The sequence below is a fragment of the Lissotriton vulgaris genome, chromosome 1_2 (genome assembly GCF_964263255.1).
Source record: "Lissotriton vulgaris chromosome 1_2, aLisVul1.2, whole genome shotgun sequence".
In the NCBI taxonomy this organism is placed as follows: domain Eukaryota; kingdom Metazoa; phylum Chordata; class Amphibia; order Caudata; family Salamandridae; genus Lissotriton; species Lissotriton vulgaris.
Genome location: NC_141686.1, coordinates 217,448,384 through 217,475,188, shown reverse-complemented (window position 1 = coordinate 217,475,188; position 26,805 = coordinate 217,448,384). Strand labels below are relative to the sequence as shown.

The 26,805-nt window shown below is 41.9% G+C and overlaps 1 protein-coding gene across 1 annotated transcript in view; it reads right to left on the bottom strand.

The window, feature by feature from the left end:
- LPXN (leupaxin) overlaps positions 1 to 26,805 on the bottom strand; it is a 372,214-nt gene that overhangs the window by 128,346 nt on the left and 217,063 nt on the right. Inside the window, exons 6-7 of the mRNA XM_086953138.1 lie at positions 9,623 to 9,796; positions 3,342 to 3,423 (exon numbers count right to left, since the gene is read on the bottom strand). Coding sequence (XP_086809264.1) covers positions 3,342 to 3,423; positions 9,623 to 9,796 — 256 coding nt within the window. The remainder of the gene's footprint in view (positions 1 to 3,341; positions 3,424 to 9,622; positions 9,797 to 26,805) is intronic.

Sequence of the window (26,805 nt, the reverse complement as noted above, 5' to 3'; positions counted from 1 at the left end):
ATGTCAATTTCCTCTTCTTCCATTGGTCCACTCCTTGCGTCGTCCGTTAAGTTGACCCTTCTCCTTTGGATGTCATCTTCATCATTTTATCTTCGACATTTATCGATTCTTTCGGATCATGTAACATAGAATTTTGGACAAAGCCTTAACTTTATGTCTCTTAACTTGACCCTGCTAGGTCCTGTGAATGGTCTTGTCAAAACATAGTCTTCATCAAAAGTGTCTCTCCTCACGTTCGAGCAATAAGCTCCGTCCGGCATTGTCACCTTAAATCTAACAAGTGCTAGACTTCTCGGCTCTCATGTCCACATCAAGCTATTTACGACCTTCACAAGACCACTAAATTACATTTCATGTGACTATGCTCCTTCGAGCTCTTGACCAGTTGGGTTGTGTACACAAATGACCTAACTCCTCTAGCATTCCTACAAAAGCCCTCTACACAGTATAACCTTTGGCATACATTTATATATTCGTACTTTAGCAAAGTCTTAGTTATACTTAAACATTCTACATCGAATATGTGAAATACATTGAATACAACTACATAGAATATAAACTTTATGCATTTTCCTTGGTTATCTCTTTATGTGAATTCGCTTATACATTTATCCACGTTTCTCCACGTTTACGCCTTTACACGTTACATTTCTTTCGCCGCTTTTCTCAATATAAAGTTACACATTTAAGGTTACACACGTACACGAATTCTACTGTGCACGTTATATATTTCCTAAGCATTTCTACACATTTCTATACATTTACCCTTCGTGTATGCGGGTCTTCTAACTCTAATGCATTTTAACGTATGAATACATTTACATTTCCTATACCATGTTATCACATTCCTTGGCCTTTACGCTATAGTCGCCAACTTTACATTACGATATGCGTTTCATTCCTACGTTTATAACATACATGTCTAAATATGGCTACTATATACTTTATGTTCAAATTTCGCTCTCTCAAAGGCTTAGCAACGAATTTTGTAACTCTAAGCTTCGCCGGAAATTATCGCTGAGATAACTTGCTACTAGCAAGGTTTATCTCAAAAGTGATAAAAATCCTCGCGCTAACTGACAAATGAGAGATTATCGCTGGAAAACCAACGATATTCTCTCAAAGTTTGGCGTTAGCTTGATGATAGGGGCTCACAAACTGAGCCATGATATCCACCTTCCACAGGATATCATGGCTAAGTCAGGAAAATTCCAGGGAGCATATTACCAAGGTCCTTTTCGCCGCTTTAGCTTCATCGCCCAATTACAAAGCTGTCGCTAACACCAGTTAGCGACAGCTTGTAGGCAATAGCGAACATTTTGGGGACCGCTTTGCATGTCAGCGATAATTATCGTTAATGACATGCAAAGTGGGCCTGCCAAAATGTTAGCGACTGAAAACAGTCGCTAACATCGCTATTGCCTATTACCTACAAAGGCGAAGCGATGTAAATATTCGCGCTAAGCGCAAATATCTCCAAAAGCTAACGCCTGCTAATACCAGTTCTTAGTCATGTTATCCAATGGGAGGTGGATAACATGGCTAAGAGCTGTTTCACGCTAATACGTGAATATCGCTGTATTGTCAGCGATATTCACGCATTTCGCCTGATTTTTATCGCTTTTGAGATAAACCTTGCTAATAGCAAGTTATCTCAGCAATAAAAATCGGTGAAGCGATTGCCGCTAACCCTACTTTGCGATAATTATCGCTGTTTGTAGGTAATATGCCCTATGTGTAAAAAAAGCAGCGCTAACCGCGGTTAGCGCTGCTTTTTTATCACTAACAGGGTTAGTGAAATCCTTGATAATAGGAGAAATGTCAACATTTCTCCTATTATTTTTCTCTGGAACGCCCCCTTTGCATATCATTAGAGATGCAAGGGAAAGCGTAGAGAAAAAGGGTGCTAACATGCAAATTTGCGTGTTAGCACCCTGTTGCTGATAGGAAGATAATTTTATCTCCGCTTTCTTGGCTTTTAAAGCCAAAAAAGCAGAGATAAATCCCTTGATAATATGCCCCCAAGTTCCTTTTTATTGGAACTTTGTCAGAGCAAGAGATTTCTGTATATGACAGGTCCCACTTTCTTAAGCAAGGCGATGGTGAAGATTCCAGCCAGAGCACGTGAGTGTCCCTATAGAGTGTCAATATAATATTCCGGCTGATATGTAGTAAATCTCTCACGAGTACCAGATGGAGTACTATGTAATTATGTAAGTGGTCGTCGCGTCACAAATTCCTTCCGATTGTAACGACTGGAGTGGATTCTGACTCCATTCGGCTAGGGGTGTCGCCGGTAGTTAAACACTACTGTGTTCTGATTCCTTAAATTTACCATTTGTAGAGATCTCTATGGACGTACGCCTTTTTATCGTTAAAAGTGCGAATTCCGGCAAGTGTGATACCAGCCAGAATATTGTATCGACACTCTGTAGGGACACCCACGTGCTCCGGCTGGAATCTTCACCTTCGCCTTGCTTAAGAAAGTGGGACCTGTCCGATACAGAAATTTCTTGTCCTGATGAATTTCCTATAAAAGGAATGAAACACGTTTGCTGTTGTCCTGTTGTTTTAACCTAAAGAAGAATAAAGACATCGGAGCAGAACATATTGGCTATTGTGACTCCATCCTTGGTGCTGCCTCCGTTCTTTTCATTCTAAAGTCAATAGATCTCATCTTTGATATTTGGCAGGGACATTTAGGGGTTTTAGCAGTGTTTATTTTCCCCAAATGTTCATATGTTTATAAAGTGGTTCATTGGTAATATGAGGACTCAAACACACAGCTAAAGTTGGGAGCAGGCGAGACTTAAAAACAAATGCACAGATCCAATCCGCACCAGAGCACACGTACATGAGATGGCCCAGAGTTCCTCATTATGGGCCCGATTCACAGAATGAACTTAAGACTCAATCCTAAACTTACTACTATTTTGATATTCACAGAATGCACTTACTACTTTTGGAATTCACAGAGTGAACTTACTACTTTTGGTATTCACAGAAGTTAGGATTTTGTCTTAAGTCTAACTTAAGTCAGACTTAAGACAGACTTAAGACAGACTTAAGACAAAATCCTAACTTCTGTGAATACCAAAAGTAGTAAGTTCACTCTGTGAATGCCAAAGGTAGTTAGTGCATTCTGTGAATACCAAAATAGTAGTAAGACTAGGATTGAGTCTTAAATTCATTCTGTGAATCGGGCCCACAGTTCTTACACATCCCCAGTCCTGCTTCCATTTTGTTTTTCTTTCTTCTGTTCCCAATTACTTCCTTTTATTTTTTTGCCTTTGCAATTCAAGTCAGTGACCAAAATAAGTTTAAAAATTCAGGAGCCTTACCACCCCCTTCAAACACGGTTCCACAGTGCGAGCAGAAAAAGTGTTCCGGGTGCCAGGTCTGGTTCAGGGCAGTCAGGACATTCTATGGGACAAGAAGAGAAGACAATTACATCTTGGTGGTATACTGAATTAGTTATTTCTTTCTCTCTGGATGCTTTCGGCTGTGTTTGAATGCCACCATTTTCTTTTCTACTCTTCACTATAAACCTACTACACCTACTGGATTTTAAAATAGGTACATAGCCCCAAATCTCTCTCATACCATACCCATTACTGTTAGACTTTGGGTTATTAGATGAGAGGGGCAAGAGCCTTACTCAAGTAACAAGCACAATCCATCTCAGGGTGAATCACTAAAGTCAATAAATAAACTTGTGCTTAATTAACCCTCTGGCAGCCTGGCACAAAATCAGTCAGGCCTAATTTAGAGGCAACGTTTTAAGTATTTATGCAGCATTCAAACAGTAATAAAGTGAAAAGGCCACACGGGAAATATCCTAAACGAATTTAGAAAAAATAGAGTTAATTTTAATTAATAAAATGACACTTAAATAACCAAAATCCACTCAGTAGAACCGTTATGAATTTTTTTACATTTTCTGCTGAAAATAACATCAAAAAAGCACAAAGCACTACTCGCAGGTAACTGATCGAGCTGTACCGGGGCAAAGTCAGACGTTCAGGCCAACCACGATGGAGTGCGGGTCAGGCACAGGGACCAGGTCTGTCCCACCGAAGAGTTTACCTTGACAAGACCTGGTCCGTGTGAGGAGCTACAGATAGAGTTTCGTGTTAGTGGGGGATGCAAGAAGGTCGCTGTCCGCATAAGGAGCAGGTCATTCGATGCAGACTGTCGCTGCTGACACAAACTTTCATGGCTGAATCAAAGAGCAGTCATTGTGAGGGATTCCCATTAGCAGGTGTCATGGACAGTCGTTGTTTGATGCAGAGAGTCTGATTTACAGCTGCAAGGATATCAAAACGTCTCGATGTTCAGCTGGAGTTCAGGAAAAGTACACTCTGATGTCAGCCAGGGCTCTAGGGCCTGGGGGGCACCTCCTGTGGATAAGAACTCACGCTAACAGAACCCAGCAGCAGAATTCAGGCAGGTCTAGGCTGGTTCAGTTAGTGCTGGTCAACTGGACCAGCTGTCAGCAGGGAGGCCTCTGGAGCGTGTTGTGTCCCTGTAGCTCAAGCAGGAGGTCAGCTATCTGAGCTGTGGAGTCACTTCTGAGGAGCCGGGTACAACTCCTCCACAGTTATCCTGTCAGGAACACCTCTCCCCTTGCATTTAGGCCTTCTGTGTATCTCTATCTGGCGGCGATATAAAAAATACTACAGGACAGCAATTCACAGTAATGTGACGCATGCAGTGTTTAATTTGAAAAATAAAAAAGTGCCATGGCCCTCTTCAGGAAGCCACTTCAACTTTCACCGAACATTGCCGCTGTCAGCGCTTCCAATCACAGTAACAACACAACTTGTAACCATCACACTCCTCTATTCCAGGCTCCCAAAGCAATGTTGTCTTAAGGATATTTAGGGCCCTAGGCAAGAAATATTTTTGGGTAATTTTACTGCCAACTTCCTGCAAATTGAAGCCCACATGATACCGAACAAACTTCCAGAAACGAGGTTAACGCATAGACAGTTGAAATGTTTTTTACAGGGCCCACAAATAACCTTAAGAAGCCACGTGGCAAAGTGAGAGATATTCAGAGGCAGATGTAGGAGGAGAGGAGAGAGACTGAGATATGGAAATAGACAGAGGTAACTTATATAAAGAGAAAGTGTGCTTTCCCAAGGGGTCCCTTACAAGATGGGGCCCGTGGGCAATGGCCCACTTTGCCCATGCTTTAAACGCCTCTATTCCAAAGCTAGAAGAATGGCTTTGGTGACAGATATTGGTCATTTTTAATATATATAGTGAATAAATAAACAACTATTATGCTTGGTTCTAAATTAGACAAACAGCGTCACCATGGGACAGACTGTCAAAAGTGCTGGTACTGACAATTAAGTGCTGGGAACCGGAAACCACTGGCACAAATTAACCAATGTACTCAGGACACTAGCAGGAAGGCACATTTGGATTGAGAAGAAACATGCCAAAATTCTAAAAAGGGGCATTTTTAAAATTCTAACTTAAATTCCAGCTTTACCATCAAGGAGGTTTTTTAAATTACAATTCATTTGAGTGCAACCATTATTTTTCTACCTGTTCCTAATCAGAGGTTAGCACTTATTAAGTGTAATGAGGCCCCCCAGTGTTAGTCTATGGGATAGAGAGCCTCACAGCAATGAAAAATAACTTTTAGAGTTTTTCACTGCCAGGACACGTAAAACATAATTACACATGTCCTATCTTTTAAATACCATGCACCCTGCCCTATGAGTCTGTATAGCCTATCTTATGAGTGACTTATAAGTACTAAAACGGATGGTTTAGGACTGGCAAATTATGTATTTTGCTAGGCCCAAATGGCAATATAAAACTGTACTACAGGCTGCAGCTCAGACCTGAAAAATGTTTTAAAAGGCTTTTATAGAGGGTGTCACATTAACTGCTGCAGCCCATTGGTAGCATATAATTTAGAGGCCTTGGCTACATGCAGTGCTAAGTAAATTAAATGTACCAATCTGGTGCAGACCAATTTTATCATGTTTGAATGAAAGAGTTCTAACAGCCAACAAAAATGGGTTCAGCAAGGAAAGCAAAAATCTGGGATGACACTGCAGAAAGAACTATGGGGCATATTATCAAGGGATTTATCTCTGCTTTTTTGGCTTTAAAAGACAAAAAAGCGGAGATAAAAATTATCTCCCTATCAGCAACAGGGTGCTAACATGCAAATTCACATGTTAGCACCCTTTTTCTCTACGCTCCCCCTTGCATCTCTAATGAGATGCAAAGGGGGCGTTCTAGAGAAAAATAATAGGATAATAAATGTTGTTAAGCGACATTACTCCTATTATCAAGGATATCGCTAACCCTGTTAGCGATAAAAAAGCAGCGCTAACCGCGGTTATCGCTGCTTTTTTTACACCTGGTATTTTCCTGACTTAGCCATGATATCCTATGGAAGGTGGATATCATGGCTAAGTTTGTGAGCCCCTATCATCAAGCTAACACCAAACTTCGAGAGATTATCGTTGGTTTTCCAGCGATAATCTCTCATTTGGCAGTTAGCGCAAGGATTTTTATCACTTCTCAGATAAGCGTTGCTGATAGCACGCTATCTCAGTGATAAAAATTCACGCTACCCGGCGATAATTATCCTAGCGCTAAGTGCGCTTACCGATAATTATCGCTGGGGCTTGATAATATGGCCCTAAGTCTCCCGGGCAACATGCTTGTCATCTTGCTTGTGTGTTCTCTTTATTCATCTGTCATCTGGAAATACTGTGTTTTCTGGGTTTCTACTCCTGTATCCTGGATGGTGAGGGGCAGTGCTTCATTGAGCATGGATTTCGGTGCTCACTACCATCACTTAATCATCAACACCAGTGCTTTAGTACCAGTTAAGGGCACATTCATTTTTGGTAGGCACAGGGAGTTTAAATGACTTGCCCAGAATTACAGGATGTTGAGCCGATGCCAGACTCAAGCCTGGTTCCCCAGCTCAGAAGTTAGCAGCACTGGCCATTTCACAACATCCCCTCCCCACTTGTATGGTTTGTTGGTTCTGTGTTAGGCAGCGCCAACAGGAGAAATGCCCTGGTCGAAGCTGACTCCTGAACGAGAGCCCTGGTACTTCTTTACAAATTAACCACTGGTGTGGGGCTCCAGACAGTGCAAGCCACAAAAGAGTTAAGTATGGAAATCTCAATGCTAAATGTGAAGTTTCCTGTATTCACTCACCTGCTAATTGTTTATTTATATGCAACTAAAATCCACATCCGAGCTGAACCTTAGCCCCTTTCGGCTCTTTCACTCTGATTGATGTGGATGTGTCCGACTGATAGAGAGTGGGCGGAGTAGGATTCTCAATGGCATTACAGTCTTTCTCTGAAGCTTGACCCATAGGTGATCATCTGCAGGGCATAGTTACTGTCTGCACTTCCCAGCCCTCCAAACTCTCAGGCTTTTAAAGGGTAACTCTGAGCAACAACAATAGTGTACAGTCATAAATCCATACAGGACCCTACAGAAAGTCCATAACAGCAAGAGCCGACAGGGGCCCCCTCCTTCAGGGCTCTACAGCACATCAAGAACCCATTAGAACTGGGGGAGAAGAATGAGAATTGGAGTCAAGGATGAGAGCCAAGCTAGTCCAGTAATACAAGTCAAGAGTCGGAGCATGCTAAGGCTCCTGGCAGAGTTCAACTGCTGAGCTGGTCCTCCTTAAATTTTCCAAGGTTACCTCTCAGCTCATATTGCATGTGCAGAAGGCTAAAACAGGTAGGAATTTTGGTATCGGTGGGATACCCACAGAATCTAGAGTTGCCACATCATCACTCCACCTTTGACACTAACAGGAGCCAGTCTAGTGGCTATCCCATCCCTGCAGAGAATGCTGGTAAAAATCCAACATAATAATCCTCCCAAAAGTTAGAACCACAAGAATTTAGACTGATTCTCTATTGTTCTCCAAAGGAGACAACATCTTGTTCTGTCCTCGTAAAAAGCCCGGCCACAGGAGGCAATCAGAAGAACAGGTCCACTGGCACTCCCAAGGTGGGCAGCAGCATCCTCTTTCTCACCACCTTTGGCACTTTCAGCCACAAGGTGAAACTTCCATGGAGATTAACAGGCACATGCATCAATATTGCATTTTGTGATTCCTTAATTGCGAAAAATAAGGAATCGCAATTAAGGAATTGCAAAATGCAATGTATCAAGAAATTGCTAAAAACATTGCGATTTCTTAATATTCCTTAATTGCGACTCGCAATTTGAGAGTCGCAATTAAGAAATACCTCCTCATTCATTCCTATGGGCCTCGAGGCCCATAGGAATGAATGGGAAGACATTCTCAATTTGCGATTAGCAATTAACGAATCGAAAATTGAGAATGCGATTTCAAGGGTGCAGGGGTGTCCAAAGGACACCCTGTTGCACCCCTGAAATCAATCTGTGCACATATGTTGTGCACACAGATGCCCATAGGGCATCTGTGTGCACAACATGAAACTTTGAAAAATGCACAAAAGTGCATTTTTCAAAGTTTTCGCAAATTACCATGAGGTTCAATCTCATGGTAATTTGCTCCCCCTAATTGCAAAATCGCAATTTTTTAAAGTTTCATGCATTGCATTTAAGGAATCCAAAAATGCGATTCCTTATATGCAATCGCAATTTGAGAATTCGCAAATATTTGCAAATTCTCAAATTGCGAGGGCCTTCACCCTTCATGCATTCCAAAAGCAGATTTTGCGATCGCAAACGGTCGATTTTTGCGATTTGCACCGTTTGCGATCGCAAATTCCTTTGATGCATGTGCTTCAAGGAGAATTTGTCCTATATGTGAGTAGGAATCCTAGACAGAATTATTCAGAAGCAGAACTTCCACAACAGAGCTAGAAACAATTTTCACCACTTTTTAGGCAGGCAGATATTCTTCACAAAGAAAATGTCAGGGGAGTCCATTCTCCTTCCCAAGTGGTCTGTTTAGAAGCTATGGGAAACATCTATTACAACATTGATATTACATCGTAGTGCCTTTACAATGCAGTCAGTACAGCGACTGTGATGTTACCACGAGTTCCATTACAACGCAAGTCATTACAACAACTTGCTTTAGGGAATGCAGTGTGGGACTGGTGTTGGATTTTAAGTCCAACACCTTCCCTACTGATACACCGAATGGAGTTGGAGTAGTCATTTAAACTATTCCAAAGTCCAGCGCTTCCCTAAAGCAAGTTGTGGTAACGACTTGCGTTGTAATAGAACTCGTGGTACCAACACAGTTGTGGTATTGACTGCGTTGTTTAAGCCATGCGTAGTAACAGATGCTATTCGAAGCTATCGCACTGACAAAGGAGAATTAGATATTTACTGCTGATGAACTCTAGCCAATACTACAAACCAGTTTTTTAGCAGTACAATGCGTTTTGCTTGCAGGTAAAGTGCTTTTTAGCACTGCTCTCAAAATTCAGGATTCTTACAGCTTGAGAAAGAAATCATAGAAACATCTTTATACTGTACCTGCTTTTTCTGATCCCTTAGTCTAGCCTAAGCACACCTCCAATCATCTCACTCATCATGCAGACACCCCCTTTACTTCTACAGTTAGAACTGTGGACTTCCATAATTCTTCCATACTCAAAGATATCCTTACATTGACAATGGGCGCCTTGCAGTAAGCGCAGTGCGGTAAGAACAGCTCCTCGTGGTCCTTCTGGCAGTAAGGCGCACCATCACGCTCGAAAAATGGTTGGGGCCCAATCTCCTGGTGGCAATGGGCACAGGTGAAGTGTTCAGGGTGCCAGGTCTTGCCCAGTGCAGTGATTATCTGCAAAAAGAAAGGTCCAAGGTAAGAAGGAGAAAGTATTTCCATGAAATAAGGACTTCCAGAAAATGCCACCCTTTAAGGTTTAGTCCAAGAATAATTGCCAGTCCCTGAAAGTAACACATGGATGAGGCCCAGATCTAAACCAGTTTATTCTCCACAAAACAGAAAACAGGAGATAGGGATGCATATAGAGGTGTAAATAATAGAGTGAAAGGAGAGAAAGATGTAAAGAAGACTGATGTGGTGAAACAAGAAAGGGCATAATGGAAGATATAAGAGCCGAAAGAGGTTGCTCGATGGAACAGCAGTTTGATGAGACTGCGTTATCCCCTGGTAGAACACGTGGCTCAGCTGCACTTGGCGGAGCAGGGGCACATTGGGATGAAGCCACATGGCATCCAAATACAAATGCCTTTCTGGCCATCAATGGACAAAGCAAAAGCACCAGTCAGTTTACAGCTCCAAAGGCACATTACTAAAGAACGATCACAGATATTGTAACTTTTAAAAGGGTATCACTGCCATCAAACTCAAAGCCCCTGCAAACATGACCACATCTGGTTCTGGAAGAGGTAGCAGGGGCTATGAAGAAGTTTGACGAGTGAAATGAAGATGCATTCAATAGCAAAACGAGGGGGGAGCTGGTGATAACCTGCATGACCAGTTCACCTCGATTCTATAAGGAGGTGGAATTAGGATGCAATCTACTAGAAAAAGCAGGAGAGGTGTTGTAGAAGGAAGAGGGTCAAGAATGAGAATATTATGGAAGCAAGCTAAACACAAACCTAGAGATGAGGAAGCTGGACTCAGTGACTGTCTAGGAGTCACAGGCTTTCCCCAAGACCATGGATAATGCAGGTATAAATGGGAAATGCAGATTGGCGATCTGCAAACACAAATGACAGCTTATGAGAAGGTGGAAAAAGTCCCCATCCCAGAAGAAGCAAAACAAAAAAACATCCCTAAGGCACCAAACCTGATCATATCACCCAATACACTTTGGGCCATATTACCAAGGTGAAGTATTGCTGCTTTTTCGGCGAATTGTGCCGAGAAAGCGGGGATACTTCTAGCGCCCTATTAACAAGGGCATGCTAACGCCTGCCTCAAGCCCACTTTGCATGTCAGCGAGAAACATCGCTAATGACATGCAAAGTGGGCGTTCCCACGTCCAACCACATGTAAAATGTGGTTGGAGGTGGTAACACCCTATTACCAAGGCAGGCGTTGGGAGAAGGAGACCTGCGATAAACTCGTTTATCGCAGGTCTCCCAACGCCTGCTCTGATCAGGTGTTAGGCATGATAACATGGGGGTGTGGATCATAAAGTTGAAACCACCCCCCCATATTATCAAGGCACACATTAGCACGTGACAACAACGCTTGTTTTCACACGCTAATGTTCCCTATCGCCGGCTATCGCCGGATTTAATATCGCCTACGTGACGCGCTAACAAGGCGATAAAATCAGTTTTTTAACGCACATCTTGGTAATATGGCCCTTTATTTTTGTGTCAGAAATCTAACTGATCAGTTCATCATGATAAACCTGAGCCTTGAAACAATGAAAACAAAAATGATCCCCACCCACTATTAAAAATACCTCAAAGAATAAGCAACACTAGAAAATCAAACACTGATCCCTAGGTTAGTTGACAAAGATCCGAAGATAAGAAATTGGAGGGATCCTTCAATATGGAGCTGAGTTGTGGCTCACAGAACGAGTCAGCTGGTCTGAATGAAAGATCCTAGAGGAGTATCTTGGAAAAAATACTCGGGCCTGATTCACACAGGGCCTCCGCACTTGTGGTGGTGGACCCGCAGTCATGGGGGAGTTTCAGCACTCCACAATGAGAATGGTCATTGAGGAGAATCTGCCCTGGGTGTGGAGACTCCCCATGTCTGCAGGACTTCCACCACGACTGAAAAGGATCTTTGTGAATCAGGCTGTGGGAGTTGCAAAAGGTGACACCAAATGCCATTTACAAGATCACTGCGCCGCTGGAGTGTCACTTTTTTTGACTCTCCGGTGGCACACAGTGCTGGCCCATATCTACAAGGTCACGCAAAGATGCCCTGCGTGGCTTTTCATGGCCTTGTAAATAAGGTGTAAGGCAACGCAGCACAAATGTCTGAATTCCCTTACATTGCGCCAGGGAGCCGTGCCATGGGTGTTGCTGTGGGTGTTGCCACACAACACACATGGATTTTGACATGGCCCAGATTTACAATGTAGCGTAAATCTGGGGCAGCGCCAAAAACGTGTGACTCCACAGAGCAGGCGTAACGAGGAGAAATGTTTATATTTCTCTTCGTTTTTCCTCTTTCCATTTGTGCTGCATTTTGTAGCAAACATAGAAGGAGGGAAATGCCTCTCGAGTTTGTTGTTGAAACAATCATGACAACAACACAGTCACCCTTGCACCTTGGTTCAAGAGTGCCTGCGTGCGTGCACAGCTGCAATTTTTTCAGTATAGCTAGCTGAAAGGACAGGAATGCACCATATCTTGTAATACAGTGCATTTCTGTCCTTTCAAATTGGTGTAGGGCACCGCACCACAATGACTTGCGGTGCTTCACTATGCCAGTTGTTTGTAAATATGCCCCAGGGCATACAGCAGCCTGAATAACTTTGCTACAAGAAGATCACCAGTTTTCTGATCAAGATTGTGTGGTCGATTGTGTCATATGTGCCAGAGAGGTCCAAAGGGATGACTCCTACTCTCCTCTTAAATAGTTCTGAGCTAACCATAGTATCCTACGTCGACGACACCCAACTCATCCTGTCCCTCACCAAGGAGTTCACCACCACCAGGCCCAACTTCCAGGATGCAAAGCAGGACGTCACAGCCTGGATGAGCAATAGTTGCCTTAAACTTAACTCTGAGAAAACAGAAGTCCTCCTCTTGTAGGTTCATCAAATGATCAGATGCTGAATGAAGGTTTCTGAAAGGTGTATTTTGAGGTGCCACTTCTGTCAGATCACCTGTGCTTTAAGGAATAATATTGTGTGTATTGTGGTGCCACCACTTTTCTCATCTGACTTTGCTGGCTCTAAAACTCTGTGCGCTTTACCACTGTTATAAAGTAGGAAGGAGCTTGTGCCCCCCAAGCCAAAACAAAAAATCTGCTGTGAAACTGGAACTCGCTGTTTGGCTTATGAGCCTATTGTAAATGGTAACTAAAATGCACCTCTGACAGAACAGGTTAAATGTTATATGTCTAATTCCTCATCTGCACCTCAAAAAATGCTAGCAAAATGATTCAAAGTTACTTCCTACTTATTTTTAAAAATCTGATTAAATGGTGAAAGCACATTTGAAATAACTGGAGCTGAAAAGTAATGTTAGAAAAATATATTTTAGGTTGCCTGATCCAGAACTGGCTTAAAGACAGTTCTGCCACTCTTCACACCTCCAGAGGTGACATACAGATCCTTAGCTGGGAGGGTTAACAACCCTCCCTCAGAAGGAAATGGCTGCCACTGAGCTCAGAAGGACAGGGTGGTGTTAATTGCTGACGACATAGCAGGGATTTGCTACATGTCTGCAGGAAAGAACAGTGAGCAGAACAAAGGATAGCCATTGGATTACTTTTTTGACTTGCAGATGCCAGTGATATCCTCTACTATTAATTCCCAGAACCCTCTTAGAAAGCTCATTTCACACTAGAGGTGGTTGGGAAAAAACTGTTGACCATCTCATTTGGGAGGAGAGCTCATTAGAATAGAGATGTGGCTTGAGATAGGGCTACCTGATAGCAGCTATGTTTTGTCAACTTGAAACAGGGGCTCATGTGTAATGTTATAGTAAGGCAAAGAGGAAGTGCTGCAGGTGGGGGATTGTGAGAAAATAATTGGGTTCAGGTGGTAACATTTCTCTAATCACCGACTAGTGCACAGGATAATTCTGGCACTTCAACCTCTGCCTCCTCACAACATTCCTGGACGTAGGAGACTCCACCTGAAGAAGGCCCTGCTGGTAAAAGATTCCAGAGTCCTGGTGGAAGAAGTATGCTCATTCAAGAACTCCTGCTGGCACTCACGGAATAGACCCCCTCTCCAATGGTCAAATGGTTAGCTTCCTGTATTTCTGCTTGAGGAACACAAAGATGCAGATGGTCTACTGACTATAGAATGGCCCATCTGACCAGAGAGAATTATAATTTGCTGGAGACCTACCTGGAGGGAGACCTGGTGCTTAGAAACTTGGCTAGGGGCATGATTGTTTTTGTGCAGGAAGGGGCATTTTCCCTCACAAAAACAATCATGAGAGGTGCTTTTCTCATTTTTTGTGTGCTGCAAAATGCAGGAAAGAGGAAAAAGAGGAGTATTGAAAACATTTCTCCTTGTTATGCCTGCTCTAGAGAGGCACAAAGTTTACGAGATTTTGTGAACACTCACAGCAACACCTATGAAACTCCTCTTTCATGCAGAGTAAGGCAAGGAAGTGACTTCTGATGCCCTTGCCTCACTCCAGATCTACAAGGCCATGAAAATCCATGTAGGGTGGCTTTACATGGCCTTATAGATATTGCTAAAGCCCTGTGCGCCTCCTGAACATCACAAAAAGTGGTGTTTTGGCATCATTGTGTTGTGTCAAAAGACATGTGTATTAGCATGGGAATGCCAAATGTGCCACCCATGAAATGTCCCCTTGGTGCTAAGTAACGCAAAGCAGTGCTTCTTGCTGCTTTGCATTACTTTTAGAGTACTTTCCAGCTCAAAACTAGCTTTGCACAGGAAAGTAAATTAGGAAAGAAACATTTTGCACTAGTTAGCATCACTTTTGTTAACCTTGCATAAAATGTTTGTTAATCTATCCTTTAGTGTGTTCTTAAAAGTGTTCCACAGGATTGATAAAGAGCCCAGTAAAGGATCACTCAAAACAAGATTCACAGAGTAATCATCCTACAAAGCAATGAGAGCCAAAAATCAGAACAAAAATGTAACTGAGTTGGCAATGAACACAGACAAAAGTCAGGAAACAAATGCGTTATGAAAGATCCTTCTCAAGTCCTAACCTCCTCATATGTAATTTAGGTAGAAAATGATAACACTGTGTAGAACATCTGTCTATTCCTCATGGTCACTCCAGATGTTTTGCCCTGGTCTTGAACCTATTTTTGCTGGCATTAGAACTTGATGCAATTTACCCATGCTAAATAGGAGTAACGTACCTTTGCCTTTTCTTTTATTTGGCTTATCTCTGATTGACATATTTTCCCTATCATTTCTAAGTTTATGGGATACAAAATGCACCTAGGGTTGGAACTTAAATTCCACCTCTGGGCTGCAACACCCTGTTGTATCCTCGTGCTTCTTGCTGAGCTCGCCTCGTCGCATGCTCTGGAATGTGGAATCCTATGCCTAGGTATTCCAGTGATTCCAGTGCAGCGGTTGGCGTGGGCTCTTGATGTCTCTATCTCGCTTTCTCAATAAATCCTCACTTACCACCATATCCTGACCAGTCTGCTTCTTTCCATGGTGGATACTTCACTGGCGACTTGGTGAGAACGAACCTACGCGACTTGAGAGCCTGCAGCCCCGGTATCTCGGGACCAAGATTACCGTTGCCGTCATGAGATGCTGAATCCCCTCTTTTGTGTCAGCGGAGCCTTCGTGATCGAATAGATGTCATTTTCCTGAAAATCCCGCTTGTTCCACGTTAAGCGGTGAGATTAATTTCATTTAAATCCTCTTTTGCCATTTGAACGCTTTGTTATCTTATGCGCGAGTTAACGCGTGCGCACTGTCACGCGCCTGGAAACTCCAGCGCGAGCAAACGCATGCGCTCAAGACTCTCTGCATTCTAACCAGGCAGCGTCAGCACAAGCAAACAACGTCTGTACTGTCATATTACCGTCCTGTCTGCCATTGTGACGTCACAAAGCTCCTCTTCAAGGAAGTTCTCTGTTGTTCTTCAAGGAATAATTCTTTTCAAGAACTTTTTACCACTGTTGTTTATTACATCACAATGCTTTACTAAGACATTTTCTGCACACTGGTGAAGTTATATTTTTCAGCTTTTCCATTTATTCTCCTGCATCATAATGGAAAGTTTCAATGCCCCTCCGCCATTTTTGGCGAGTCCCGGTGAACCACCATTAGAATGGAAACAGTGGCGTGAAGGATTTGAGGCTTATCTTGAAGCCATTGGTGGTGAGAATTACACGGACAAACGCAAACTTGCCATTCTTAAGCATTCACTTGGCGCAGAAGGAAGGCAAATACTTTCTCATCTTCCTCCAATGACATTAGATAACTCATCCGAGGAAGAAGTTGATGTCTATGAAAATGCAATTATGCAGCTCGATAAACAGTTCATTAAAAAAGTCAATGAAGTGGTGGCACGTCACAAGTTTCGTAGCAGACAACAACTTCCCTTTGAACCAATTGATTCTTTTATCAAAGATTTAAGGATCCTAGCTGCCAAGTGCAACTATCAACAATTCCAGGATCAAATGCTAAGAGACCAGCTTGTGCATAATGTTTCTGATGTGAAACTTCAAGAGGAATTGCTCGATGCAAAAGACTTATCTCTTTCAAAAAAGCTTGACATTGCACACCGATTTGAAGATATGAAGCTTGGCATCAAAGAACTGTCCGATAAAAAACCTAAAGAATCCTCTTCCAAAAATTCCAATATATCTGTAGTCCAAAATATCAAGAAAAACCCATCTGAATTTACTTCCAACAAACCTATGTTTGCTTCTGCTTCGCATCAAAATTTCAGAAAGGATGTGGTTTGTTTCAAATGTGGCTTTTCAGGCCATGTAGCAACGGATAAAAGATGTCCCGCTATAGGACAATTTTGCAACTACTGTAAGTCTAGGGGTCATTTCGCCAGGATGTGCAAAAGTCGCAACAGATCGAAATATTCTAATTCTGATCCTAGACGTCCCAAATTCTCTGAGGTTCAACCGGTGGACATTGATGACGACGAATACGATGATATCTGCACCGTCTACGAAGTTGGAGAGGAAAAAAAAGACTCACCCTTCTGTATGCTCCAAATTGGGTCCAAATCTATAAAAGTCATGGCGGACTCTGGTGGGAAGTACACTTTAATTGGTGATGATGTGTTGTTAAAAGAATTTCCAGATGTCATATCTTTATTTCCCTCTGACATAAAATTAAGGGGATATGGTAAAAAACCCATTGAAGTATTTGGATACTTTCCCTCCACTTTATCGTTTAAGGGCAAATCAATACATGCTAAAGTTTATGTTGCTAAGGATGGGTCATGCTTACTGGGTTGGCCACAGCAGAGAGAATTGATGATGAAACTTGATCCCAATCACCCTGATCAAGTTTTAGGGTATTCTGACTTCATCAATTCTGTTGATGTGTCCTCCGACAACAAATGGGAAACTATTTTTCCACAAGTCTTTTCCCCTAGTTTGGGTTTACTCAAAAATTTTAAACACAAAATTATTCTCAAACATAATGCTGTTCCCAAAGTACATAAAGTACGCAACATACCCTTAGCCTTACGTGAATCTGTTAAAAAAGAACATCAGAGATTATGCGACTTAGATGTAATCGAGGAAATTGAATCCTCTGAGTGGCTTTCGCCTGTAGTCGTAGCCCACAAACCCAATGGGAAAATTCGTTTGTGTGTGGATATGCGCGATTTAAATTCAAATGTGTGGGTTGATAGACATCCTTTACCCAATATTGGAGAAATGTTCGCTAAGCTTAAGGATGCATCTATCTTCACCACATTGGATTTATCTAACGCATATCATCAGATAGCACTTCACGATGATAGTAAGCATCTGACTTCGTTTATAACCACTGAGGGTGCATACAGATATAAAAGGATGCCTTTTGGGTTAGTGTCCGCATCTTCAGTGTTTCAGCGTGTAATGCACAACATGTTTAAGAATGTGTCTAATGTGTTATATTTTCAGGACGACATATTGGTTTTTGGCAAGGACGAATGTGAACATTCTGAAGTTTTGTTTAAAGTCCTATCCATCCTACAAGACAACGGTCTTACCCTCACCAAAGAAAAATGCAAGTTTGGAAAAAATTCAGTAGATTATTTGGGACATTCCATCAGTAAAGAGGGCATCTCTCCCAAATTGAGTTTAGTTAAGGCAATTGAAAATGCACCTGAACCTGTCAACAAGGATCAACTTAGATCCTTTCTCGGTTTAGCCAAATACTATGCCAAGTTCATCCCCTCCTTCTCTGATAAAACTTCTCACTTACGTAGATTGATGAAAAACCATCAAGAATTTATTTGGGATGATAACTGCAAATGTCAATTTAATTTTATCAAGAAATGCATTATTTCTGCTCCTGCTTTGTCCCCATTTGACACCAATTGTAAATCATTTATTGTCACAGATGCAAGCAACGTTGGCATTGGTGCGGTTCTGATGCAGAAGCAACACAGCGGTTTTGTCACTATTGCTTTTGCATCAAGGCCGTTACGGGGTGCTGAAACAAAATATTCCACTCTTGAAAAAGAAACATTGGCTTGCTGGTGGGGAATTGAGTACTTTCACAGGTATGTATATGGTACAGACTTTGTTGTACTTTCTGACCATCGTCCCCTTGTAGATCTTTTTACGACCAAAGGATGTGGAAAAGCCACTTCTAGAATTGCAAGATGGCAGTACAAGTTACAAGATTTCCATTTTTCTGTTGAGTACATTCCCGGTGCAAAGAATGTCCTTGCTGACTTTCTTTCCAGACTTCCCGTGGAAGACGATAATCATGTTGCACCTGACAATGACCCTGACAAAGTGGTGTCAATTTGTGAAGTGTCCAATGGATGAATTCGTGAAGATGATTGGATTTTGGCTTGTAATAGTGACCGTGATTACTTGGATGTTGTGTCTTATGTCAAAAATGGTTGGCCTTCCAAGAACAGTCTATCCCCTAATGTTTTGCCTTATTTTCATGTGGCTCAAGAACTTTCCATCCAGGGAGAAACTCTCTTGAGAGGTTTACTGTTAGTGGTTCCAGTTAACTTAAGGAACACCGTGTTGGACATGGCTCATGAAGGTCACCCAGGCATGTCCAGTATGAAAAGAAGAATAAGGAGTGAATTTTGGTGGCCTGGTGTCGACAAGTTAATCGAGAAAAAAGTAAGGTTCTGCGTTGAATGTTGTGTGAGTGATAAATCGCAAAAACCTGTTAAATATCACCACGATTCTATCTCGAGACCGTCAAAACCATGGGAATGCGTTTCTGTAGACATTGCCGGTCCGATGTCCTTTGGTCAGAGTCCAGTGTACGCCATTGTCTTGATAGACCAGTTCTCCAGTTGGCCTGAAGTGAAATTTGTCCCCCATGTATCTTCTAGGGTGGTTATCGATTTCCTCAATTCAATTTTTGAAAAAGAAGGTTTCCCTTCTTCCATCCTTTCTGATAATGGCACACAGTTCACCTCTGCTGAGATGAAATCCTTTTGTTGCAACCATGGCATTTTACACAAACGCTCTTCTGTTTATTATCCTCAAGGCAACGGCATGGTTTAAAGGTGTATTAGGGTGCTCAAGGAGGGTCTGCAACTTGCTGTGTGCAACGGTGAGAATTGTTACGAGGCTGTTAGAAAACTTTTGTGGAGCTATCGGAATACCCCTAAGGCTGATGATGACCTGTCCCCTTTTGAAAAAATGCGGGGGAGGAAAGGTGTATCTAACTTAAGCCAACCCTGGATGCGAGACCTTGTAAGTGGTAAACGTGCTAGTTGTGGTGCTCCTGTGGTGTCTTCCAATTCCAGCAATCCTTGCAAGGTTGGTGATTGGGTACATGTGAGAAAGTCTGGTTTTCTTAGATCTGGTGGATCACGTTTTTCTGACCCGTTGTTAGTTGTTAGAGTGGGTAGGCAAGTTGTAGAGTTGTCAGACGGCAATGTTTGGAGCCTCTCTAAAGTTGTCAAAGTTCCGTCTCTCCTCAGCAGTTCCTTTTCTTCCAATCATTCAGGGACCTCTCCTTCTAGTTCCATTTCACGTCACCCTCCTGTTTTCCCACGTTCCCTTCAGCACATTCCCATTCACACCCCTCATTCGTGTTTTCCCCGTCTGAGGAAACCTCCTGTTTGGCACAAAGATTACGTTGTTGGTGAATAACTTTCTTTCTTCAAAATGTCCTCAATGTTATGAAATTGCATTCTTTGTTTTGCTTGTATGTATTTTATGTCAAGGTTAATTCTTTTCTTTTCTGGAAAGGGGGATGTGTTGTATCCTCGTGCTTCTTGCTGAGCTCGCCTCGTCGCATGCTCTGGAATGTGGAATCCTATGCCTAGGTATTCCAGTGATTCCAGTGCAGCGGTTGGCGTGGGCTCTTGATGTCTCTATCTCGCTTTCTCAATAAATCCTCACTTACCACCATATCCTGACCAGTCTGCTTCTTTCCATGGTGGATACTTCACACCCATTGCGCCATCCATAGGGCATGGCCTGCAAAACATGGCTTCAGGCCTATCTTGAGTAGCCTGATTGCAGCAGCCTAAGAACCTGCTGTTAAACCTGTCAAAATAACTCTTTGTATAGACTTGAAACTCTGCATTTAAATAAAAACAATTCACTCCTGAGTACACCTGATTGACCATAAGGTAAGGTGCCTGTGTCGTGATGGAATTCCTGTGCATCATTCCTGGGGTGTAAGAGAATTCCACACATGCTGTGTTGGATTGGAATGTGGGAAAATTGACGTGGGGAGTCAAGGCGGACAGTTGATCCGGTCGCTCCTGCGTGGATGCAGGGTTTTATTATATGAGAATTTCATGCAAAATTGGGGTACTCGTGTACCCTGTATACATAAACCAAGGAGTATACCTATGACCTTAGGGGATGAGGTTGTTAAGGAACTTGATAAGTTAAGAGGTGCAGGTGCGATTGAGCAGATAGAATCCTCAGAGTGAGTAGCTCATTTGGTTGTAGCACGATGAGCTAATGGGAACATAAGATTGAGTTGAGACTTGAAAGATCTAAACAGAAATATGCCGGTAGATCAATTTCTCCTACCCAATATCAATGAGATGTTGTCCATGATTAAGGGTAGTAAATGATTCTCTACTATTGACCTCATTGCAACTTATCACCAAGTCCTGCTACATCCCGGCTGTAAAAGTCTGATGACGTTTGTCAACCCTTTCGGGTGTTTTAGATTTGTAAGAGTACAATTTGGTTTAGCTTCTGCGGCTGCAATGTTTCAAAGAGTAATGCATATGCTATTTAAGGATGTTAAAATGCATTTTTCTTTCAGAATGATATACTTATAATGGGTAAACCAAATCTGGCCATGATGTTTATCATGTTACGAACCTTAGAACAAAAAGGACTTACAGCTGAATAGAGTAAATGTAAATTTGCAAAAAACAGTGTAACATATTTGGGTGATGAGTTAACTGAAGACATTATTAAGCATAAATAAGAGTCATTAGAAGCCTTAAAAGACGATCCAACACCCCGAAGCAAGGATAATATAAGAGCATTTTTAGGCCTCACAGAATTCTATTTAAAATTTGTTAAAGAATTTGCATGTAAAGCCTATCACATTAAACAATTATTTAAGAGTAGAAATAAATTTGAGTTGCGAATCAGCCTTTGAGACATTGAAAGCAGACAAATGCAACGCATTACGCTGCAAGAGTTGGACTCTAAATTGTCGAGTGTATATACCACTGATGCCAGTGGTAGAGGAATAGGTGCTGTGTTAACACAAATAGACAAGCGTGATAAACAATATCCAATAGCCTTTGCTTCTAGATCTCTGACTCCCACAAAGAAAAAATAATCTGTTATAGAGTGTGAGGTGCTAGCTTGTGTATGGGGATTGGAACCCACATTTGGGGAGAGCAAGTTATGTTACGCAGTGTGAGGTGATTAGTTTTGCCTATCAAATCCACCCAGATTTTTCACTTTTTGATAACCTGGTTTTTACCTTTTTTACTGTGGGTGAGCGTTGTAACCAGTGACTAACCCACTGTAAACTCATGGTAAATGGATTGCGCATGTTTACCACCACTGTCCAATACAAAAAATCCATATGTGATGGATCATGTGAACCTAGCCAGGGAAATTATAGGCCCACCCGATTTGTGTGTGCCCAACAGAGAAAAGACACATTTCTTTTCTTGAGTCCCCTCACTCACCAAAGGTTGCCCCCAGGTGACATGCTTCATCATTGGGGCCATCCCAAGCATCTACTTCTTGGGGCGTGCTGCGTCTTGCGAGGGATACGTAGGAGCACTGGATTGTGAATATATGTGTAGTGCAGTGTATGGGGGAGTGGCGTATTGTGCCAGTAAGTCAATGTTTTATTCCTGCTTCTTGTCGGTAGGATAAAAAAGGGGTTAGACGAAAGGGAAAATAACTGTAATGTATAATCCGTCGACATGTTTCAAGGTGTCCCCTACTCCTTTTCTTCAGGACAACAAGGGGACCAGCCCCTTGTGTACCACTCCGGTGAATAAACCTAAATTAAGGTGAAAAATTAGGAAAAAAGCAGAACACACAGAACCTTGGTGAGTGAGGGGACTAAACAAAATACATTTTTATTTTCTCTGTTGGGCACACCCAAATTGGGTGGACCTACAGTTTCCCTGGCTAGGTTCTCATGATCCATCACATATGGATTTTTTGTATTGAACTGTAAAATATAGGAGGTTGAACCTAGCTAGTTTCTCCGTCTCCCTCCTTTTTGATGTGTACCACCACTGTCCACCTTTTAAGATAAGGACTGAGGGCCCGATTCACAGAATGAACTTAAGACTCAATCCTAAACTTACTACTATTTTGGTATTCACAGAATGCACTTACTACTTTTGGCATTCACGGAATGAACTTACTACTTTTGGTATTCACAGAAGTTAGGATTTTGTCTTAAGTCTGTCTTAAGTCTGTCTTAAGTTTGTCTTAAGACAAACTTAAGACAAAATCCTAACTTCTGTGAATACCAAAAGTAGTAAGTTCATTCTGTGAATGCCAAAAGTAGTAAGTGCATTCTGTGAATACCAAAATAGTAGTAAGTTTAGGACTGAGTCTTAAGTTCATTCTGTGAATCGGGCCCTATGTGATGCAGCAAGAGTAAGGGGCAAATGGTGGAATGTGGTTTATCAGTAGGGGATAAGTAGGTATCTACCACTTGTAATAAGGCCACAATCACATTATAAGGACCAGTCAAGGTCTCAATAAATAATCTCTTGCTCAACACTTGGTAGCTGGCTGCGAGCAAGCAGACTTAACTTAGTAAATAGGTGTATAAAGCGTTTAAAAACACCAATTCATTAAATTGGTAAGACACAAAAGACATTAAAATCCCAACACCAATTTATGAAAATAAGAAATATTTTTATGAATTAAATAATACCAACACAACAAAAATCCAATGTAGGGAACCAGAAATAAGAATTTTTAAAGAATAAACACTTTCAATGCCTATAAACAGAAAGCGCCAACTTGGGACATCTGGTCGCGCTAGACCGCTGCAAAGTCAAAGTTTCAGGCCGACCATGCTGAAGCGTGGGTCGGATACAATGAGCAGCGGGTCCCAGTCAAGTTTTTATTTCTGACTGAGGGCCTGATTTAGATCTCCATTCCATTCAATGAGGACACTGAAATTATGGTAACACTGGACGTAGAATCATTGTATTCTAACATCCCCCAGAAAGGAGCGTATGACGTTGTTGAGGCCATCATCTCCAGAAATGACGATATTACCAACAAAGACTTTATCATGGATTGTGTTAAGGTGATTCTGTATGAAAACTACTTTGAATTTGACTCTACCATGTATAGGCAGGCATCCGGCGTAAGTATGGGCGCCAGCTGTGCCCCTAGCATAGCCTGTCTTTACATGGGCGAATTTGAAAGGACTAACATCTTTAACGAATTGGCCCCCTTCTACGAAAACGTCAAAAATTGGAAGAGATTTATTGACGATATTTTCTTCATTTGGATGGGGGCCGAGGAACAACTACTCGAATTCATTGAATGGCTAAATGCAGCAGATGCCAATCTGAGATTTACTAGCCACCTGAGCACTACCAGAATAGAATTTCTTGACATTTGGATTGAGCACCACGATAATACCATCAAGGTCTCTCTGTACACCAAACCCACGGCTCGTAACACGTTGCTCCAGTATGCAAGTTACCACCCACGGAGCCAGAGGGATAGTATCCCATACAGTCAGTTCCTTCGGATTAGAAGGAACTGTACGTTTATGGATGATTTCCTGAAACAAGCCGATATCTTACAGGAAAAACTACTAGTCCGTGGATATCCACCCAGACTCATCAAGGAATCATTCAAAAGAGCAAGATACACGGATCGTGAGGCTATGTTTTTGGAAAGGGAACCTGAAAAATTGAAGCAACTGGTATGTGTGACCCGCCACTCAGAGTTGAACCATAAGATAAGACAAGCTATCAACTCGAGTTGGCATATTCTAAACCTGGAAAATGATAAAGTGCACCTACAGCGTCCGATTTTTGCGTTTAAGAAGAACCCTAATCTCAAAAACCATCTGGTTAGAGGTAAGATCCAAGAGAATCCCATGAACAGACAGACGACCATTGCTGGTTTAGAACCAGTATATGGTAACCATAAATGTGGGACCTGTCATGCCTGCCCCCAAGCCATTACTGGCGAAACTGTCAGAACCAACACACGCACAGTGTCTGTAACACGGAATAAAAACATGACCAACTGTCGGACTAACAACATTATCTACCTAATATTGTGTCCCTGCAATCTCCCTTACGTGGGAGAAACGGGGAGGGAATGCAGAATACGAATTGGTGAGCACAAGTCTAATATTAGGAATCAAAAGTTGACCGCCCCATTGGTGACCCACTGGATAGAAAAAAACCATACTGAATTAGACTTGAGATGGTTTATCTTGGAAAAAATAAAACCATACCCAGGAACAAATACCATCAACCTTAGAAAAAAGAGAGAGGTATTCTGGATTTTCTATCTTAATGCAGTCGAGAACGGGCTAAATGAAGAATGTCCTTGGCACCAAGCTATACTGTAGGAAGGTACCGATGAACTGTAGGTATGCGGAATTAAAAACTGAGAGAGCCTTAATAAGGAAAGAGAGGACATACTACTGAATGGAAGATGTAATCTGTATAATGATTAGGACCTCGCAATAACGAATCTGATCTAGCCAAAACATCTATTCATGACCGGGAACCTATGAGCACGGCCGGGTGGCGGGCATCATGATTTCTACGATATAATATCGATTAAAGGTAGCATAACTATGCTCCTCTTTTTGGCGTCTTTATCTAGTTCCTTCCTTTTTAAAAATAAAATTTTTTTTTTAAAAAAAATACTATTGAGTCAACTTAATAGTGGGTTCAGCGAAATAATAATTAAATCATCAGCATCTATACTACCGTGTATTAGTCTCGAACAGGTTAGTCTACACAACATGGCCGACCTTGTTTTTTGTCCAACTGGGTGAACACAAACGAAGATTCCAGTGCATAATATCGGTTTTACCAAAATGGCTGACGCCGCTCACCCTGTAAAAAGTAGTCCGTTTATTGTGTCTGTTTCAATCAGGACACAGCTGTAGCCACTCGACAATAGCGCGAAACCATTCCTATTTAAATTGAAATCTAAGGGGAACAGGCGAGTGTCCTGTACCACGCAGTTGGCCGACCGAGGCAGCCGGCGGAATCCAGATTAACGAAAATGACCGACATATAGACGGTAAGCACCCATTAGCGAGAGGTGATCTTTGTGAGGCTAAGCGTGTAAAAATACGTTCAGGCTATCTCTAATTACGGGCGATCTATCTCCCTTCTCACCCTTGTACAGGGACTTGCAGACTCTGCAGCCCGAGTTTGACTGAAACATAGTCGGTGGAACCCCCAAATAGGAACGTGACTGGTTCTCTCTTCAAGGTAAAAAGTAACCGTTAAAAGTATAACATTGGGAAATGAGAAGCCGTTTTTAAGTGTACGGCTCGGGTGTAGGCCCCTACTTGATTCCGTACTGGCCTTTAAACTGGTTATTCGGAATCGGATTGACAAGGAGATATTTACCGGGCATTCCTTAATACGTGTCCTTTGTTTGATCCCGACTGTGGCAGGGACGGGAACGCCATTGTCCCTACACGGGAATAATAATAAAATAAAAAACTGGCACTAATATGTAAAGGATTGTCTAACTAGACCCCTTATTCTCCATCTGTACTTCTGCTTTTTCATCAGTTACATGTATACCCGATATGCACGTCTAGAGCTGACCAGGGGTACCGCAAGGAAAGATACCAGGGAGTGCAGGTAACCTAACAGAGACGATCTTTTTGCCTTAAGTATGGGGACAGAGACATGCCTAGATATTAATTAGAAACATCATGTTTTATGTTACAAATAGGAACGCCCACGTCCCATCGGTTGCCCAGCAGTCTCTACTCATGAAGTGAACTAAATAACTCGCAGCACTATCAAACGTAAGGTATAAATTTGTCTAGTGTTTAACAGATAGGATAAAAGATAAAAGAATGGTTGGTTTTTATATTTAAAAAAACCTGTTTTGTCTTATCCAATTTTAGAATGCTAAAAAACGATTGTCGAGGGTTGGATGTCGCAGTTTGATTATTGTGTGGTCAACAAAGTAGGACACTATTAAACCTACAGAGGGATTATACATGGAGACCTCTAATATTGGTAAATAAAAACTTCATTGGAGAAAGATGCAATAGCACACGCTTTACCCTAGATGGGAAACAATAACCCTATGTGTATATATTTCTTTAAGGGAACTAATGAAAAAGAGTCAGTCCTTATGAATAAATATTCAAGGTGGCCCCAATCCTACTGGTGTACCAAGGATAATTAAACAGGTAACATTCTTGAAAATATACCAACCTAAATATAACTCTGTGCCGTAAAAGGCGAAAATGTGTCTTAGGTAGAGAGTATAGGAATATCCTACAAAAAGTAGAGGTCATAGGCTGTTGAAGCTGAGTGTGTTACACTGTGAAAAAAAGACATATGATGTTGTATGATGTGGTGAAAGGGATT